At 40.1% G+C, this 21,627-nt stretch overlaps 1 protein-coding gene across 3 annotated transcripts in view; it reads right to left on the bottom strand.

Moving 5' to 3' along the window:
- The window catches only part of MACROD2 (mono-ADP ribosylhydrolase 2), a 2,798,553-nt gene that overhangs the window by 901,461 nt on the left and 1,875,465 nt on the right, over window positions 1-21,627 (bottom strand). For all 3 annotated transcript variants that reach the window (XM_073672205.1, XM_073672203.1, XM_073672204.1), the window contains exon 7: window positions 20,343-20,373. In XM_073672205.1, the coding sequence (XP_073528306.1) occupies window positions 20,343-20,373 (31 nt within the window). The remainder of the gene's footprint in view (window positions 1-20,342; window positions 20,374-21,627) is intronic.

Consider the following 21,627-nt stretch of genomic DNA (forward strand, 5'->3'; position numbering starts at 1 on the left):
TACATGCCTGGTTCCCACCGTGAAGCATGGAGGAGGAGGTGTGATGGTGTGGGGGTGCTTTGCTGGGGACACTGTTGGAGATTTATTCAAAATTGAAGGCATACTGAACCAGCATGGCTACCACAGCATCTTGCAGCGGCATGCTATTCCATCCGGTTTGCGTTTTGTTGGACCATCATTTATTTTTCAACAAGACAATGACCCCAAACACACCTATAGCCTGTGTAAGGGCTATTTGACCAAGAAGGAGAGTGATGGGGTGCTATGCCAGATGACCTGGCCTCCACAGTCACCTGACCTGAACCCAATCGAGATGGTTTGGGGTGAGCTGGACCGCAGAGTGAAGGCAAAAGGGCCAACAAGTGCTAAGCATCTTTGGGAACTCCTTCAACATTGTTGGAAGACCATTTCCGGTGACTACTTCTTGAAGCTCTTCAAGAGAATGCCAAGAGTGTGCAAAGCAGTCATCAAAGCAAAAGGTGGCTACTTTGAAGAACCTAGAATATAAGACATATTTTCAGTTGTTTCACACTTTTTTGTTAAGTATATAATTCCACATGTGTTAATTCATAGTTTTGATGCCTTCAGTGTGAATGTACAATTTTCATAGTCATGAAAATACAGAAAAATCTTTAAATGAGAAGGTGTGTCCAAGCTTTTAGTCTGTAATATATATATATATATATATATATATATATATATATATATATATATATATATATATATATATATATATATATATACATATACATACATACACATACACACATGAATACAGTCACTGCCATGCTGTGCAATAACCAAAGAAAAAATAACAGCTGCTGTCACCAGTTGCTTGTACAGGTCGGTTGGACACAAGTCACGGGTAATGTAGAGCCTCATGAGGTGTCAGGGATGCAGTTTACAGAGCAAGAAGAACGATGCTATTAAATTTTATATATTTATTCCAACAATTAGGCAGTGCTTAGAAAAAATTACAAAAGATGTTACAAAGGGGACAAGACAATTTAGTATATCTAGTCAGTTACATAAAAATAAAAGGGATAAAAAAAGAAAATTACTAGACCTGTCATCATTTGAATTGTGCAGATCTTGCGGAGGGGTCACTCTCATTAGGAAATGGTGCGGCCTTACAGCAAGCTGTATCTACCAGTACTAAACAATGGCTTTAAGCTAAAATGTTTTACCAGGAAAGTGTCGCTCCCCTTGGGAACTCACATGGAGGCCGATAAATGAAATGCGGCTTGGGTCCCAAAAATTATGAGAACCCGGATCTTAAGGCTATCTGCCCCCCTTGAGGTCCCAGGCGAGAGATATTAATGAGATATTTCCTATCATGGTATAAGCTTTCTGTAGATATGGCATAAACAATGTTGTCCATCTAGCCGATGCAAATAAATATGTTCTACCCTGTGCCACGATGCCAAAACTATGTTTCCCATTAAAATAGGACCCACACATCTGTCATAAAAAAAAAATACTCATATCTGGTATTCGGCACTGACGAGACTGCCATCATTACCCTGTGTTGATTTGAAGCTAGGAAAACTGATTTACACAGGAGAGATAAGTATCACTACACACCCTGTTGTTTCCTCTCCATGTTCACTCTCAGATTGATTACTTTAATTACCTGTTCACATTGGGGGGTTGTAGAGCAAAGGGGGCAAAGCTTTTTTTTTTTTTATTTACAATGAGTGCTAGCTCTTTTTCCATTCACAATTTATAATGAAGCCATGCTTCTATTCTTAATATCAGGGTGACATAAACCATATCTTGAGAAGGAACAAGAGATTGGTCCTATTTTACTATTACATTTATGACATTCTTTAGGGATAATATTTGGTCTTAATTAGAGTTAAGCAAAAATATTTGTAGGACTTCGGGCATCCATGTCAGTACACTGTTGCAGCCAGATCAGGGTCCTGCAAACTTCCTCAGCCAGCACTTGAATGCAGGCATTCTGAGGGCCACTTATGATTAAAAGGCCCCCCCCCCTGAAATGTCATGATGCCATGTGCAGCCTAGTCAATAGGCCTCATCCGATGCCATGATGTAGCAAAGGCCTAGTAATCAGAAGTGGTGCAAAGGATACCAGCATTCAAGTGCTGGATGAGGAAGTTTTCCAGCGCATATATGCCACATAGAAAGTCTACATAATGGCCCAGAGTCATCAAGACCGAAGTAGGAAGTATAGCATTGTGAACGCCGCCACTCGTATGTGTGGGGTCACCATTCCCCACTCCCGTCCCAGCTACATTCCCTTTTGACGGAGCTGGGCAAAAATGGCAAAAACGCTGTAAGTTGCAAAATTTTTGTGCAGCCTCATTTTGTGCAAAAATGTTGCAACTTTTCAAAGTTTTTAACTCCATAATTCTTGTGAAAAAGCCTTGATGAATTGGGCCCTAGTGTGAGCTAGAAAGCTACATGTGTATACTACACACATTGCAGAGAAACACTAACAATATACCTCTCTCCCCCTTTTCTATTATTATGCTTTGTCAATGTGCAGGTAAGGGTCTAAAAACTTTGATCTTAAAAAGGAAATAAAAGAATAAAAGTATAATCAGACAATTTCACTGTACTGATATAATAGCATGGCTAGTCGTGCCATATACTAGCAAGACAAGTTCCTCTGCTATTAAACAACAATTAGATATCATGACATTGTTTCTGTATTCACTAAGGAAAAGCCCATTATTTTACCTTTTATATAGGAACGTGGACGGTTGGCATTGTCTGTGTACACATTTAGGTGAAGGACCGGACACATTTACTATATAATGTATTTGGATAGTTTTACAATTAGATTTTTAGTATTAAACAGCCGAAATCTTAAGGTATTGAACAATACAAGAAGTCACATGTAACTGATAAAAACCATTAAATGAATGGGCATTCGTCCAAGTCATACTGCTACAAAGCAGATTACTGTCACAGATCCAGACACTGCATGTGTTAAATAACACTTTAACTTGCTTTTCCCTCTGTTACATCCTGCAAGAGAAGTATATGGATGAAAAACGTATTTACTGGAGCTGTACTAAACGGTAAATCAGTATTCCTCTTGGCCACACATACAAGTGTCTCATGGGCCTCCTGACGATAAGTTAGACATTTGTCAAGAAACTGAGCTTTTACCCATAAGATTGTCTAGTTTTGACACAAATTTCTAAATATGCTATTAGAGTTCTGACTTTTTTTTCCTCCATTAGTGTCCTCACTCAGTACTCTCTTTTACTTGGCAGAGACATCATCCACAAAGAAAACGTGTTACTTTAGAGAACCTAGCAAGTCAGTGCCTTAAATGGACAGTCGACTAGTTTTAATAGGCACAGTGTAATACTCAATTCCCCCTCTAGGAGTGCTATAGAAAAATTGAACATAGACTTTATATTAAGCATTTACACTGCTCTGCTCGAATGCACACTTCTGCAGGCACTTTTGAGCAGTCTTGACGATTGGTGGGATACTAAGGACCCCCACTAATCTGCGGAACGTGTAAGAAGGTGTAATATGTATAAAAAAAATGTAATGCTAAATATATTTTTAGTGAAAATGCTGCCTAAAAAGAAGTAGTAGTTATGCAAGATATATTAATCATTTTTTAAACCACCACATGTACAGGTGCATCTCACTAAATTATGATATCATCAAAAAGTAAATTTATTTCAGTTCTTCAATACAAAAAGTGAAACTCATATATTATATAGAGTCATTACAAACAGAGTGATTTATTTCAAGTGTTTATTTCCGTTAATGTTGATGATTATGGCTTACAGCCAATGAACACACAAAATTCATTATCTTAGTAAATTACAATAATTAACAAAAAGGCTTCCTAAGTGTTTAAAAAGGTCCCTTAGTCTGTTTCAGTAAGCTCCACAATCATGGGGGAAGACTGCTGACTTGACAGATGTCCAGAAGGAAGTCATTGGCACACTCCACAAGGTCCCAGAGTTCCAATTTTCATTTGGAAATCAAGGTCCCAGAGTCTGAAGAAAGAGTGGAGAGGCCACAATCCAAGCTGCTTGAGGTCTAGTGTGAAGTTTCCACAATCAGTGATGGTTGGGGGAGCCATGTCATCTGCTGGTATAGATCCACTGTGTTTTATCAAGACCAAAGTCAGCGCAGCCGTCTACCAGGAAATTTTAGAGCACTTCATGCTTCCCTCTGCCGACAAGCTTTTTGGTGATGGAAATTTCATTCTCCAGCAGTACTTGGCACCTGTCCACACTGCCAAAAGTACCTATACCTGGTTTAAAAACAACAGTATTACTGTGCTTGATTGGCCGGCAAACTACCCTGACCTTAACCCCATAGAGAATCTATAGGGTATTGTCAAGAGGAAGATGAGACACCAGACCCAACAATGCAGATGAGCTGAAGGCTGCTATCAAAGCAACCTGGGCTTCCATAACACCTCAGCAGTGCCACAGGCTGATCGCCTCCATGCCACACTGCATTGATGCAGTAATTGATGCAAAAGGAGCCCCGACCAAGTATTGAGTGCATTTATATAATATATGAGTTTCACTTTTTGTATTGAAGAACTGAAATAAATTACCTTTTTATGATATTCTAATTTAGTGAGATGCACTTGTATGTGGAGATGATGAGTGCTTGTGATGGTGGAATTGAGAATTTGTGTGCAGAACAGTATCGCGGCTTACATGGTCATATAAACAAGATGGCACATGTGCACAGATCATAGTACCTCCACCAGCGGTGGGACACCATCACGTACAGTCCCCGATAAATGTTTGGTGGTCCTATTCTATGTAAAATACAAAAAGGTTGATGCTACTTCATGTTCATATGAAATATCACTACTATTGTGTCAGGGGCTCATTAAGAATAACGTAAGTAAACTTTTAACACATTTTTTAGCCACTTGAATTGTCTGTACATCTGGGGGCTATTGGTCCTGAGTAGTGATGGGCAAACCCGTGGATGTTTGAGTCCGAACCTGGACCCCATTCATATAAATGGGGGGCCCAAACATCCGTGGTTTCCCACGCTGTCATCTGCTTGACAGCACAGGAAACACAGGCTTTGATCAGAGGCAAGATAGTTACCACCGGTCAGAGTGCTGCTGGGTCACGCAGCTGTAACCAGCAGTAAAACGCTTACCGCTGGTCACAGGCATCAGCTGATAAGAGTACTACTCCCATCAGCCTATGCCTGCTGTCGCTGATAACAGCAAGAGTAGGCGCCACTGATGTGAGTATTCATCAGCCGATGCCTGTGCTCCCAGGAAAAAAAATAAAAATAAACTTGAATAAATAAATAAATAAAAAAGCATTATACTCACCTTAACACCTAATCCCCAATGCCCTTGTCACCTGTAAAAGATAAAAAATTATAAACCACCATAACACTCACCTGTACGCCGTTAAGAAAATCCATCTGACTGTTCTCCCAGCAGCCGACTCACACTGACAGGAGTGTAATCGCTCCTGTGTCAGTGTGTAGCACTGAGCTGCGTTGAGAAAGTTCACCAGAGCTCATCAGCTGATGAACCCCGGTGATCTCACTTATGGCGCTGCTCGATGTGTGAGAAAGTTCTTACGCAGCAGCGATGCCGTGAGTTCACCAGGGTTTATCAGCAGATGAACTCCGGTGAAATTTCTCACCACAGCTCAGTGCTATACACTGGGCAGCACAGTTGGCTCAGTGGTTAGCACTGCAGCCTTGCATGCTGGGGTCCTGGGTTCAAATCTCACCAAGGACATCATCTGCAAGGCGTTTGTATGTTCTCCCCATGTTGGTGTGGGTTTCTCTGGTTTCCTCCCACACTCCAAAGACATACTGATAGGGAATTTAGATTGTCAGCCCCAATGGGGACAGTGCCCATAATGTCTGTAAAGTGCTGTGGAATTAATGGCGCTATATAAGTGAGTAAAATAAATAAATATACACTGACACGGGAGCAATTACACTCATATGTCAGTGTGAGCCTCTTGTCCTGGAGAGCAGTCACATCAGTAACTGCTGATGTGACTGCTCTTCATGCCATCTGGATCATCTTGGGACAGTATGGATTATTTTTACTTCTAACAGGGGGAAGACAATGGCTTTGGGGATTAGGTGTCTTTTATTTTTAAATAAATGTGTAAAATGGTGTGGACTTTTATGTCAAATAAAGGATTTTTTTCACGCTGTGTCTTTTTTACAAACTTTTACTATGGGGTTAGTAATGGTCTTATAGACGCCTCTCCATTACTAACACCTGGGCTTCATGTCAGCTGCCAATACAACCTCGGCACTCAAAAGCGGATAATGTGAAAGTAAGAAAATGTCACAAGGGCTGCCTTAGTACGCAAGCAACTAGCGGAGGACACCGCGTTTTGGCTCCCCATATGCAGCAACTAAGGCAGCCCTTGTGACATTCTGTCCCGGCATCCATGCCTTGTACCCTTATATTGGCAGTCTGTTATACTGATGAAGGTCTATTGTGACCGAAACGTTTTGTTTCTCCTTTATTTGGACTGCAATAAAAATCTTATTTTCACATTATCCGCTTTTGAGTGCCGAGGTTATTCCTCTATATTGTAAGGGTTCGGCCCCTACTCGAGCACCACTAAAAACAGCTGTGCAGCATTTTTTCTTATAGCTGCCAATACAAGGCTGACATGAACCCCAACCTATTATCCCACTTGCGTCAGGGCAAGTGGAAAGAGCAGAGGCTAAGCACCAGCTGAGGGCTGATGTTATTAGCCTAGGAGGGGGCCAATATTAATGGCTGACGGGGAGAACAGTCAGATGGAGTTTTTTCACGGTGGAAAGGTGAGTGTTATGGTAATTTATTATATTTTATCTTTTACAGGTGTAGTAGTACTTGCATTAGCATCTGTCATCTTACCGCCGATTAGAGCCCCTGTTTCCCGTGCTGTCACGCGGAAGTCCGTGTTCGAGGTCTGTGCCCAATCACTAGGTGTTCGGTACGGTCCCTGGAATTCACTGTTCGGGTTCGCCCATCTCTAGTCCTGAGATCCCAACAATCACTCAAAACATTGCTGTGATGTGTTCAGTTCAGAACTGCACAGCTCCTGCCCAAGTGAGCACACATGCCAGAAAATATATGCATCCCTAGTCTCCTCTGTACGCTCACTGGAGAAGGAGCTGTTCACTCCTGTCCACCGATCTACAGACACTTGGCTGAAAAATGGATAAAAATATCTTAAAAGTTTACTTGCTGTTTAATGATCTGTTTACATTTATCGATCGGCAGCACATTTTAACCGCCAATGGGTAAAACTTTACCGACCGGCAAGCATTTAATAGCCTGTTTACAGAGTCACATCGGAGTGTGCGCTGCATAATAGATCGCTCGGTGCGCATAGGCTGCCAAGATTCTCGGCAGTGCGAGTCCTGTTTACACAGACTATGAATTGATGAGAATTATGATCTTTTGTGCTGCACAAAAGATCATTTCACCTGATGAACAAGTGTTTTATTTACCCTGAAAGATAATCGTGAAATGAGCGATTTTAAAATTGATCTTTCAGTGTAAATGCAGATTAAAGAGAATCTGTCAGCAGGTTTTTGCTGTGTAATCGGAGAGCAACATCATGTAGGGACAGAGACCCTGATTCCGGTGATGTGTCACTTAGTTTACCATGTGCATCAGTTGCGATACAAGCACAGTTTTCTCTGTTATAGATGTAGAAGAGCTCTGAATACTGAGCTCTGTATAACCCCACCCACACCACTGATTGGCCGTTTTCTGTGTACACTGTGCATAGGCAGAAAAAATGGTTACAAATATTGGCTTGTTTACAAATATCTTATCTTTTTTATTATACCGTTCCTAAGCAGACTTATGTGCACCATTTGGATGTAGCAGTAGCATAATGTTTACAGAGGACCAACAAATCGTGTGATGAGTCTGATGCTGAAGTTAAAATTTCCTTCCCCTCTCTCAATCCTAAATTTCTTTATTACCTACTATTGGACACATCAAGCATATAGAAAGGGCCCAACAGGTAATAACAGTCCCACTTTGGCCATGGTTCACACCAGCACTTGCACACGCCTCTTCAGGTAGAAGATGTATAAGTACAATGTTTTTAGTGCTCATAAGCTTTCAATTTTCCTTTATTAACCCCTTTCTGACTAATAGTACGTCATGGTGACCTGGGCCAATTGGACCAATGACGTACTATTAGGTCATATGGAGATCGCGGCCACATACAAGCGGTGCGATCGCAACCGGGTGTCAGCTGATTGTCCCAGCTGACACCCGGTACTATGTGCAGGAAGCGGTCCTGCACCGCTCCCTGCACATTAACCCCCTCAATGCTGCGATCGAAGTAGATCGCAGCATTGCGGGGGCAAGGGGAGGTGATCGCAGATACTCACCTCTCCTGCTGGCATCCAACGCTGTCTGCAGGGGCTCCCGGATGTTGCCATGACAACCCGATGTCATCATGACAACATCCAGGTCACCAGACAGCAGGAAGATACTTTGGTCATGCGCAGTATAGCACAGGGAGCTGCTGCTGTTCTCTATGCTATACAAGCGACCTGAAAATAACATGTTAAAGTCTCATAGTGGGACAAGGTGTAAAAATAAAAAATTAATCAGAATGTTAAAAAAAAATTGAAAAAATATTTAAAAAAAAAATGAAAACAATAATCCAAAAAAATAAAAATATATTGTACCCATAAATAAATATTATTGTGGAAAAAAAACAAAAAAAACAATAAAAGTACCCATATATGTTATCGCCGCATCCGGAACAACCTGTCCTATAAAACTGTCCCACTAGTTAACCCCTTTAGTAAACACGGTAAAAAAAACAAAAAAAAACAATGCTTTATCATCATACCACCAAACAAAAAATGCAATAAAACGTGATCAAAAAGACGAATGCAAATAAAAATGATACCGCTGAAAACGTCATCTTGTCCCACAAAAAACAAGCCGCCATACAGCTCCATCGGCCGAAAAATAAAAAAGTTATAGCTCTCAGAATAAAGAGATACAAAAAAAATATTTTTTCTATAAAATGGTTTTTATTGTGTAAATGCACCAAAACATAAAACAACAATATAAATGTAGTACCGCTGTAATCATACAGACCCGAAGAATAACGCTGCCTTATTAATTTTACCACACGTGGAACGGTATATAAAAAAAAAACAATTCTGGAATTGTTGGTTTTTGTTTATTCTCCCTCCCAAAAATCGGAATAGAAAGCGATCAAAAAATGTCACGTGCCCAAAAATGTTACCAATAAAAACGTCCCGCATATGAATCTGGTATCACTGTAATCACACAGACCCGAAGAATAAAGCGGTCAAATCACTTATAGCGCACGAGGAAAGGCGTAAAAAATAAACTCTAGGGTTAGGGTTGTGCTATACACTGTGTTCCAAATTATTATGCAAATAATATTTTCTCAGATTTTCCCAAATTACCTACATGAATTGCAGTCATTGTAATTTTCCAGTCAAATAACTATTACAGTACAATTGAAAGGTTTTTGTACAAACTGCCTATGATAACAGTATATTTAAAAAAAAAAATAAAAAACTCAAACTGCACTCAAAATGCATGTTCCAAATTATTATGCACAGCAGTTTCAACCTTTTCATTTTAATAAAGAACAAAAAAATGGTCATTTTTGAAATTATAAGCATTAGCTGGTTATTACAAACTGAAATCAAACAGTTTTCAACTCAAAACTTTATTCTAGGTGATGTAACATTTGCACATAGGACCCCTTGTTCGAAAGGAGCTTCTGAACTCTCTCGTCCATTGAATTTGTCAGGTTTTGGATGGTTTCTGCTTTAATTGTTTTGCATGAGGACAGAATACCCTCCCAGAGCTGTTGCTTAGATTTGAACTGCCTCCCGCCATCATAGCCACTCCTTTTGATGATGCTCCAGAGGTTCTCAATGGAGTTGAGGTCAGGGAAGCATGGGTGCCACACCATAAGTTTGTCCCCTTTTATGCCCATAGCAGCCAGAGATGCAGATGTGTTATGTGCAGCATGAGACGGGGCATTATCATGCATGAAAATGATCTTGCTGCGGAATGCACGGTTCTTCTTCTAGAGCCATGGAAGGAAGTGCTGTTTGAGAAACTCCACATACATTATGGAGTTCATCTTTACCCCTTCAGGGATCCTAAAAAGGCCGACAATCTCTCTCCCCATGATTCCAGCCCAAAACATTACTCCACCTCCTCCTTGTTAGGGCCGTAGCCGTGTTTGCATGGGGTGTCCATCAACCAGCCATCCTCCACTCCATCCATCCGGACCATCAAGATCATTTCATGCATGATAATGCCCCGTCTCATGCTGCACATAACACATCTGCATCTCTGGCTGCTATGGGCATAAAAGGGGACAAACTTATGGTGTGGCACCCATGCTCCCCTGACCTCAACCCCATTGAGAACCTCTGGAGCGTCATCAAAAGGAGTGTCTATGATGGCGGGAGGCAGTTCACATCTAAGCAACAGCTCTGGGAGGATATTCTGTCCTCATGCAAAACAATTGAAGCAGAAACCATCCAAAACCTGACAAATTCAATGGACGAGAGAGTTCAGAAGCTCCTTTCGAACAAGGGGTCCTATGTGCAAATGTAACATAACCTAGAATAAAGTTTTGAGTTGAAAACTGTTTGATTTCAGTTTGTAATAACCTGCTAATGCTTAAAATTTCAAAAATGACCATTTTTTTGTTCTTTATTAAAATGAAAAGGTTGAAAACTCTGCTGTGCATAATAATTTGGAACATGCATTTTGAGTTTTTTATTTTTTTAAAAATATACTGTTATCATAGGCAGTTTGTACAAAAACCTTTCAATTGTACTCTAATAGTTATTTGACTGGAAAATTACAATGACTGAAATTCATATAGGTAATTTGAGAAAATATTATTTGCATAATAATTTGGAACACAGTGTAGTTAGGGTTGTGCTAGGGTTAGGATTGGGATATTTTCAAAAGTAATGAAAAAAATTACAACGATATGGCGACTAGTGAGCGCAAGTGCTCATTACTTGAGTTTGCATCGGGTGCTCGGGTATGCACAGAGTATCATGGGTGCTCGAGTGACATGCTTGAGTCTCCGCCCCATATGTTTTTCAGCTGCTATACAGCCAAAAAAAACTTGGGGGATTGCCTGCCATGCACGAGCGATCCCTAGATATTGTTTTTTTTTGGTAGTAACCGTGAAACATGCGGGCGGGGACTCGAGCATATCACTTGAGCACCTGCGATACTTGGTGCATACATGAGTACCAGATGCAAACTCAAGTAGCGAGCACTTGCGCTCAAGACTAATGACAACTTATTCAATATGATGATCTAATGTTATCAAATTCTGTGTTGTACCTCTGGGTTCAAAATGTTCTATATAACCCTTGATAAAATCCTTGAGGGGGCTAGTTTCCAAAATGGGGTCACTTGTGGGGGGTTTTCACTGTTTAGGCACATCAGGGGCTCTCCAAAAGCAACATGGCATCCGCTAATTATTCGAGCAAATTTTACATTCAAAAAGTGCAATTTCTCCTGTTACCCTTATGAAAATGCAAAATTGGAGGCTGAAAAACATTTTTGTTGCCAAAATGTGAAAATTTTATTTTTACTACTCAATGTTCTAAACTTCTGTTAAGCACCTGGGGGTTCAAGGTGCTCACCACACATCTAGGTAAATTCCCTGAGGGGTCTAGTTTCCAAAATGGTGTCACTTGTGGAGGGTTTCTACTGTTTAGGCACATCAGGGGCTCCCCAAACGCAACATGGCATCTGCTAATTATTCAAGCAAATTTTACTTTCAAAAAGTCAAATGGCGTTTCTTCCCTTCTGAGCTCTTCCATGCGCCCAAACAGTGGTTTGCCCCCACATATGGGGTAGTGGCGTGCTCAGGAGAAATTGCACAACTAATTTTTGGGTCCATTTTTTCCTGTTACCCTTGCAAAAAATAAAAAAATTGGGGTCTAAAGTAACATTTTTGTGAAAAAAGTTAAATGTTCATTTTTTTTCTTCCACATTCCAAAAATTCCTGTGAAGCACCTGAAGGGTTAATACATTTCTTGAATGTGGTTTTGAGCACCTTGAGGATTTCAGTTTTAAGAATGGTGTCACTTTTGTGTATTTTATGTCATAAAGGCCCCTCAAAGTCACTTCAAATGTGATGTGGTCCTTAAAAAAAAATGGTTTTGTAAATTTTGTTGGAAAATTTAGAAATCACTGGTCAACTTTTAACCCTTATAGCTCCCTATCAAAAAAAGCATTTTGGTTCCAAAATTGTGCTGATGTAAAGTAGACATGTGGGAAATGTTATAAATTAACTATTTTGTGTGACATATCTCTCTGATTTAAGGGCATAAAAATTAAAATGATGAAAATTGTTAAATTTTCTACATTTTTGCCAAATTTCCATTTTTTTCACAAATAAACACAAGAGTAATCAAAGAAATTTTACCACTATCGTGAAGTACAATATGTCACGAAAAAACAGCCTCAGAATCAGTGGGATGCGTTGAAGCGTTCCAGAGTAATTACTTCATAAAGTGACAGTGGTCAGAATTGCAAAAATTGCCCGGGTCATTAACGTGTAAACCACCCTCGGGGGTAAAGGGGTTAAAGGACTGAATAATAAGCAGCATCCCATCTGTAAAGTGGTCTAATGTGTAATACATTTTCAAATTGTGTAATAGATTCTTTTACTTTTTGTATTTTTTTTTTTAAATAAAGCAATTTATTAATTGCAAGACAGAATTTTCAAGATTGTGGTCTTGAAAGCGGCACATATTCTTTTTATAATCATTGCAGACTGGATTGGGCCAATTCATTATTGATAAATGCATAACGTTTTATGCTCCATTACATGTTAATAGCCAATAAAGAATTTTTTTTTCATCAAAATGATAAAAGATTTGTTTAGCACAAGCCCTGATCTTTTAAGCTATAGTTTTAAAATGAGAAATGATTTGGTATTTTACTGCAAATGAAGAATCATAGTGTGAATAAAAAAAAGTAATTATTCGAAAAATATTTTCACACAAGTCCTAATAAATTTTGTTCTTGTTGCTACTCTTCAACAATGCGAAGACTGAAAAATTCATTACAAATGTTCCAGGCCAGAGCATATCAAAAGAGAAAAAATATATATACTATGGAGGAAAAACACAAATACATTAAGAGATGTCAAGGACTCTCTGACATTCACAGCACATATTCCACACCAAGTTTTAAAAAGAAAAAAATATTTTGACAAATTGTAATAAAAAATGTCATGTGGAACATAAGCTTTATTACAAATTATTTTGTATGTGTGGCAATATGTACAGATCACTGAAATTTTATGTGGTTTAAAGTTAATGTATTTTTTACACGTAATTAAAAATAAATCTTACCTAAAGGGAACCTGTCAGGCAAATCATGCTGCCCAAACCACGGACAGCATAAATCGCAGTCTGACTGTTGCGGGATAGGAAAGAAAGAGAGATCCCCACTCACCATAAGAGCTTACACTCTACAGGAGAGATAGGACTCCTCTAATCATAAGCGATTACAATCTAGTGTACAGAAGAGACAGGACCCTGTTGACCATAAGAGCTTACACTCTACAGGAGAGAGTGGATTACCAAGTGACTCTGGAGATGGAAAACAACTCTGCCGTACAAACTGTGCTCCACTGGGATCTGCTGATCTATGATAGCCCCAGTACTGACCACCACTGTACAAGGTATGATAATCCGCTAGATGTCATAGCTCCAAGGCATTATGGGAAGACCCATGCGCCCATGCAAAAGATATTAGCCTACTCTCTGATGCTTCAGCAGTATGGGAAATGGTGCCGGGAAAGTTTCTTTTAAAAATCGAATTTCAAAATGTTTGAATTCGAGTGAAACTATTAATTTCAGGAAATGTACCTCCAAATCAATCGCCCATAGATCGATCTGCTCATCTCTATTATATAGCTGTAATCTGAATTCCAAACTTTGGAACTTTTATGACTCGCCTTTTTCCACGCCAAATACTCAAAAATGATCCCTGCTAATGCAAATTAGTATAGATTCTGGTTGTAATCAGTGTTGGCAAGTATGTAATGTATACCATGGCATATATACTGAAGTTACTAGAAGCGGTAAATAACTTTAGCTTACATACACACATCTCCTTCCCTACATTTTCTCTCAGTTTAAGGCTTCAATCAAGTCTGTGTTGCATGTAATTGTTGTAGCCATTTTTTTTTTCCACGGAAACCAATTATAATCTATGGTGCTGTTCACATGTTCATGTTTTTCAAGGATCGTGGGTGCTGAAAAACACACGGAGACATATCCTTTTTTTTCCGGCAGCACGGATGACAAAAACAAATACAAGTCTACGCATCCCTGAAAAACACGTACAGCACACAGATGGCAAAAACAGACAAACGGATGACACACTGAAAGCAAAAAACAGACACACAGATGACACACTGATGGTAAAAACAGACACACGGATGACACACTGATGGTAAAAACAGACACACGGATGACACACTGATGGTAAACACAGACACACGAATGACACACTGATGGTAAAATGGACACAAGGATGACACACTGATGGTAAAATGCACACATGGATGACACACTGATGGTAAAACGGACACATGGATGACACACTGATGGTAAAACGAACACACGGATGACACACTGATGATAAAAACACACACGGATGGTAAAATGGACACACGGATGACACACTGATGGTAAAATGAACACACGGATGAAACACTGATGGTGAAACGGACACACGGATGACACACTGATGGTAAAAACAGACACACAGATGACACACTGATGGTAAAACGAACACACGGATGACACACGATGACACACTGATGATAAAAACACACACGGATGGTAAAATGGACACACGGATGACACACTGATGGTAAAATGAACACACGGATGAAACACTGATGGTGAAATGGACATACGGATGACACACTGATGGTAAAAACAGACACACAGATGACACACTGATGGTAAAATGGACACACGGATGACACACTGATGGTAAAATGGACACACGGATGACACACTGATGGTAAAATGGACACACGGATGACACATTGATGGTAAATTGGACACACGGATGACACACTGATGGTAAAAACAGACACACAGATGACACACTGATGGTAAAAACAGACACACGGATGACATACTGATGGTAAAATGGACACAAGGATGACACACTGATGGTAAAATGGACACATGGATGACACACTGATGGTAAAAACAGACACACGGATGACACACTGATGGTAAAAGGCACACACGGATGACACACTGATGGTAAAACGGACACATGGATGACACACTGATGGTAAAATGGACACACGGATGACACACTGATGGTGAAAAGGACACACGGATGACACACTGATGGTAAAAACGGACACACGGATGACACACTGATGGTAAAATGGACACACGGATGACACACTGATGGTAAAAACGGACACATGGATGACACACTGATGGTAAAAACAGACACATGGATGACACACTGATGGTAAAAACGGACACACGGATGACACACGGATGATAAAAATGGACACACGGATGACACACTGGTGGCAAAAAATGGACACTTGGATGACACACTGATGGTAAAAACAGACACACAGATGACACACTGATGGTAAAAACAGACACACGGATGACACACTGATGGTAAAATGCACACACGGATGACACACTGATGGTAAAATGGACACATGGATGACACACTGATGGTAAAATGGACACACGGATGACACACTGATGGTAAAATGGACACACGGATGACACACTGATGGTGAAAAGGACACACGGATGACACACTGATGGTAAAAACGGACACACGGATGACACACTGATGGTAAAATGGACACACGGATGACACACTGATGGTAAAATGGACACATGGATGACACACTGATGGTAAAAACAGACACATGGATGACACACTGATGGTAAAAACGGACACACGGATGACACACCGATGATAAAAATGGACACACGGATGACACACTGGTGGCAAAAAATGGACACTTGGATGACACACTGATGGTAAAAACAGACACACGGATGACACACTGATGGTAAAAATGGACACACTGATAGTAAAAATGGACACACGGATGACACACTGGTGGCAAAAAATGGACACACGGATGACACACTGATGGTAAAAATAGACACACGGATGACACACTGATGGTAAAAATGGACACACCGATGGTAAAAATGGACACACGGATGACACACTGGTGGCAAAAAACGGACACACGGATGACACACTGATGATAAAAATGGACACACGGATGACACATTGATGGTAAAAATGGACACAGGGATGACACACTGATGGTAAAAACGGACACATGGATGACACATTGATGGTAAAAACGGACACAGGGATGACACACTGATGGTAAAAATGGACACACTGATGGTAAAAATGGACACACGGATGACACACTGGTGGCAAAAAATGGACACACGGATGACACACTGATGGTAAAAATAGACACACGGATGACACACTGATGGTAAAAATGGACACACGGATGACACACTGATGGTAAAAATGGACACACTGATGACACACTGATGGTAAAAATGGACACACGGATGACACACTGATGGTAAAAATAGACACACGGATGACACACTGATGGCAAAAATGGACACACTGATGGTAAAAATGGACACACTGATGACACACTGATGGTAAAAATGGACACACGGATGACACACTGATGGTAAAAATGGACACATGGATGACACATTGATGGTAAAAACGGACACATGGAATGACACACTAATGGTAAAAACGGACACATGGATGACACACTGATGGTAAAAATGGACACACTGATGGTAAAAATGGACACACTGATGACACACTGATGGTAAAAATGGACACACGGATGACACACTGATGGTAAAAATGGACACACGGATGACACACTGATGGTAAAAATAGACACACGGATGACACACTGATGGTAAAAATAGACACACGGATGACACACTGATGGCAAAAATGGACACACTGATGGTAAAAATGGACACACTGATGACACACTGATGGTAAAAATGGACACACGGATGACACACTGATGGTAAAAATGGACACATGGATGACACATTGATGGTAAAAACGGACACATGGAATGACACACTAATGGTAAAAACGGACACATGGATGACACACTGATGGTAAAAATGGACACACTGATGGTAAAAATGGACACACGGATGACACACTGGTGGCAAAAAATGGACACACGGATGACACACTGGTGGCAAAAAATGGACACACGGATGACACACTGGTGGCAAAAAATGGACACACTGATGGTAAAAATGGATACACGGATGACACACTGGTGGCAAAAAATGGACACACGGATGACACACTGATGGTAAAAATGGACACACGGATGACACACTGATGGTAAAAATGGACACACTGATGACACACTGATGGTAAAAATGGACACACGGATGACACACTGATGGTAAAAACGGACACACGGATGACACATTGATGGTAAAAACGGACACAGGGATGACACACTGATGGTAAAAACAGACACATGGATGACACACTGATGATAAAAATGAATATGTGGATGACATACTTATGCACAACACTAATGACACTGTTACCATTTTTTCACATATGTATTTAAATACAGACGTCTCAATGAGGCCTTAAAGGAACCTAACAGCTGATTCATGCTGCCCAAACTACAGGCAGCATTAATCAGAGGTCAGCTCCATTATAGCGGCCAGGTATGTTCTGTTGGACTACTCCCTTGAGTTGCATTACCTCTGGTCATCTTTAAAAATTTATTTTTTTTCCTTAAACACCACAGTGTTTCATAGAAATAATAAATTATTGCAATAACTAAGCCGTTTTCTGATTCATGGTTCGGGTTATATGAATTAGTCATCAGTTACACTTTAATACTATATATTCCAAGAGGAATGCTGTGAGATGTCCAGGTTTCAGAGTTATTTATCCTACATTTGTCTTGTGTGTGGCTACCCAAAGGCTGTGAGAGGTGGGCCGCACTGTGTTGAGAGTTTTGCAAGTCACGATAATGTTTTCAATTTGTATCTTGAGAAATTGTCATCCTGGAGTTCTCTCTCTCTCTCTCTCTCGTTGAAAGAAAAAGAAAAATAAACATTGAATTACACCATGAAAATCTAAATTTACATTTTTCACATTCAGCAGTAACAATGCTCTAATTTTTTTTTTTTTTCAGCTTTGTTGGATGCGTTATTTTTAGTCTGGTGCCTGCTACTGTAGCCCACTCACTATATCCTGGCCATGAATTTTTCTAAATAACCCACACAAAAGCTGTAGAAAGTACCGACCTCGGCAAAGTGGCCAACTTACCAGCGTCACATTCTGGGAATTCGGCCAAGAATGAACATTGATATATTTTTTTTATTAACTTGTGTAGGATTTTATGTCAAGTATAGAAGAAAAAAAAATAAAGTCTGGGAGAAAAAAAAAAATACAGTAAGATCTTACGGCCTGAACTTTACACTAAGTACAAATCTCAGCAAAACCACTGAGCAAATTCCCCAGTTGCGATTGATGTTTTGTTGTTCCTATAACATAACCCAATGGGTAAATGACTTTCCAAATGTGAATGGATTAGGCCCTGCACTTACATGTCAGGAGCTTTCATACATAATATATACTCTTAGATGTAATCACATTGATGGCTGATGTTGCCAAGTCTGTGTGTAGTGGATCAGCTTTAAACATGCTGAGCTAATGCGTATTCAATGTGATATTTTATCGCCACCAGTGCTGCTCATTCGTTTCCAGTCTCATAAAACCTCTCGCTCAGTGTTCCTGTCTCATCTAGATATGCACACATGATTAAGCCTTGTTTCCAGCTTTGTACAGCACCTAGCAGATATCAGATTGCCTACTTTGTCCAGTAAATTAATTTCAGCTGTTAGTACATGATGGCGGGTTTTTTTTCTTTTTCTTCGCTACATGTGGAAATGATGTGTAACCTGTTAATTTTTAATGTGCACATTAAATAGTTTCATATCATGAAGAATGACTGTCGTATAATTTGCACCGACGCTGGAAAAAACGCAAATAAATAAATAGGGAGATGGTTAAAAAGTAAAAAAAATATACGTTGATACAATAATATCATTTAGCATTTTCCTTTATCCTATTCTGTTACAATCCAAATGGTAAAAAAAATATTTATGTTTTCATGAATGGATCCTCATTATTTCCCCCCTTTCTTAGTTTTGGATTCCTTAAAGGGGTTGTCCAGGGAAAAAAAAATTCTACTATGGGCCTAAAAACCCAACAGGCAGGTTATGGCTAACAGGGACAACTACCTACGTGGACAACTTAGAATGGTCACCGACCGTTCCGGCTGGAGGTTAAGCTATTTCATGTCAGTAGTTTTGAGTAAATGCAATGGTTTAAAGCTGGCACAAACCTACTGATGGATCAAAGCCAATCATAGCCGCCTTGCCAAATCTGACACACTACCTAGGACATGGACAGCCTCAAACTTGGTAATGTTTCTGCCCTTCTACCAGATTTCTACTAGGTTTGTTGTAGACTCCTGTCACTAACCCGGCAGACCAGCAAACAGGACATACTTTCATTAACTTTTCTATTTTTCCTATTCATTTGCAGTTCTAAAATTCCTTAAATAAAAGCAACTTATTGCCTTTACAAGTTTAGTCAGAATGTGGCCGGAAGTATGCAAATTACATACTTGCGGTCAAATGATCGCCCGCTACCGGCGCCAGCACAGGAAAATTCTCACAGCGTGATGTGAGGAGTCACAAGTCTGCAGACACATAGAGTGACTGCAGACTTGTAGCCTAAGGCCAGACAATCCCTTTAAAAGAATAATGAGGGGTATGATAGATCTGTTTTCAAACTGGGTATTTTTCCATTATTCAGGTGCCACTGCCCTTTATCATTAGGTGGTTGAAAAAACTTGACCACTCTCTCTGACCGAGTTTAGAAGTGGTCCAAGCCCAAGGCTGCACTCTGTAGGAGTTGGCCTGGTTGGTCTCCATGCCCCAATGACTCCTGAGTAGTGATCCGATTGAGCAAGTATAATTCTGGGGTCTGTGGTGGACAGCGAGGTCATTCCTTAACGTATTCCCAGGTTGTCTGTGGCATAGCCCAACCGTCCACAGGTCTAGCATAGGTGCCAGAATGACAGTTCTGGTGGATCATATATTATGGATTACAATTATTCTTATTTACCATGATGTCATTAGCAAATCATTGAGGAAAAATTCAAGTGAAAGCTGATTCTTACCATAAATTCCTGTAGAAATGCAAGGAAAAGCCTGAAACATGAAGAAAGAGAAAAGTGTTAAAACTGATAAATGATATTGGCAACCTGGATAACAGCAATATGAGCAATTCACCGATGTCCACATGTAAGCAAGCAAAGAAAATTCAAGTTTGGTCAAAATTATGGAGCCCTTATAGCATCCAAAGTATATATACCTGAAATGATCTGAGAGGTGAATACAGACCAGCATTACATTTTATTAAAGGGGCAGTCTAGTTTGGAAAACACATTCTGAATTTAAAAAATACAACAGTGAGTCATGTTCATCTATAAGACTGCATTCACACACAGAGGTCATACTTTAGCTTTTAACTGCAGCAGCCCTGTGCCGCTGCATCTTCTTACTATTTTCCTAGATAATCAATTTAATTTTAAAGAACAACAGCTGACTAACCATGCGGTTTTACATGTCAAACAGCTGATTTCCTGCAAGATTCGTGATTGTGCAGGGAAACAGAAGAAAGACAACAGCGGCACAGGGCTGCTGCTGTTAAAAGTGGGATAAAAAAAAAAGACCTTACGTTAACAGGTTGTCAAATAGCATTTTGCCTTTTCTTCGGGTTAAATGATTTTTTAACTTCCTTACAAATCACCATTCTCAGCAGCACATAGTCCTGTGTAAACAGGATGAGCTACCGACAGCATTGGCCTTGATCATATTAACAACCATTTTGTGCACATGATAGTGTGACTGGCCTCTCTAAACAGGCTGTTCTATGACCACCAATACGCTTAAATGTCACCAATCAGCAATCTTTAAACCACAATCTAAGTCTTCTAGGATGTTGTAGAAGTTCTTATTATTCATGAAATTATTACAGTTGTGTTCGCAGCATGAGATCCAAGGTGTGAGATTGTACTCCAGTTTGGCCATACATTTTTACTGGAAAGTACACAGTATGCTACTCTAGAAGTTCCCAATTTACATTTTTAGTCCCCAAGCTAGATAACATAGTCATCACAGGAATCATATGTAACAACTAAAACTGATGGGGGTATCAATCCGCAGGACTAAGGTCAATCAGCTAGGTCAGTAGATTAGTCGCTGGATGAGAGGCTCACAAATCTCTTACCTTTCAAGATCCCTAGAGCGCTTTTTGATTAGCTGAGCTGGTGCGATGTCATCTGTGCATCAGGCTACAATGATGAGGTCATGCCAGCCCAAATAATCAAAGCGGTGTCATGGATCCTGTAAGATAAGAGATTCGCAAGACTCGCTTTCAGTGGCTAGAGACTACCGAGCAGG

The sequence above is a fragment of the Phyllobates terribilis genome, unplaced genomic scaffold (genome assembly GCF_046119375.1).
Source record: "Phyllobates terribilis strain yellow unplaced genomic scaffold, ASM4611937v1 Scaffold_3__8_contigs__length_932513732, whole genome shotgun sequence".
Classification (NCBI taxonomy): Eukaryota; Metazoa; Chordata; class Amphibia; order Anura; family Dendrobatidae; genus Phyllobates; species Phyllobates terribilis.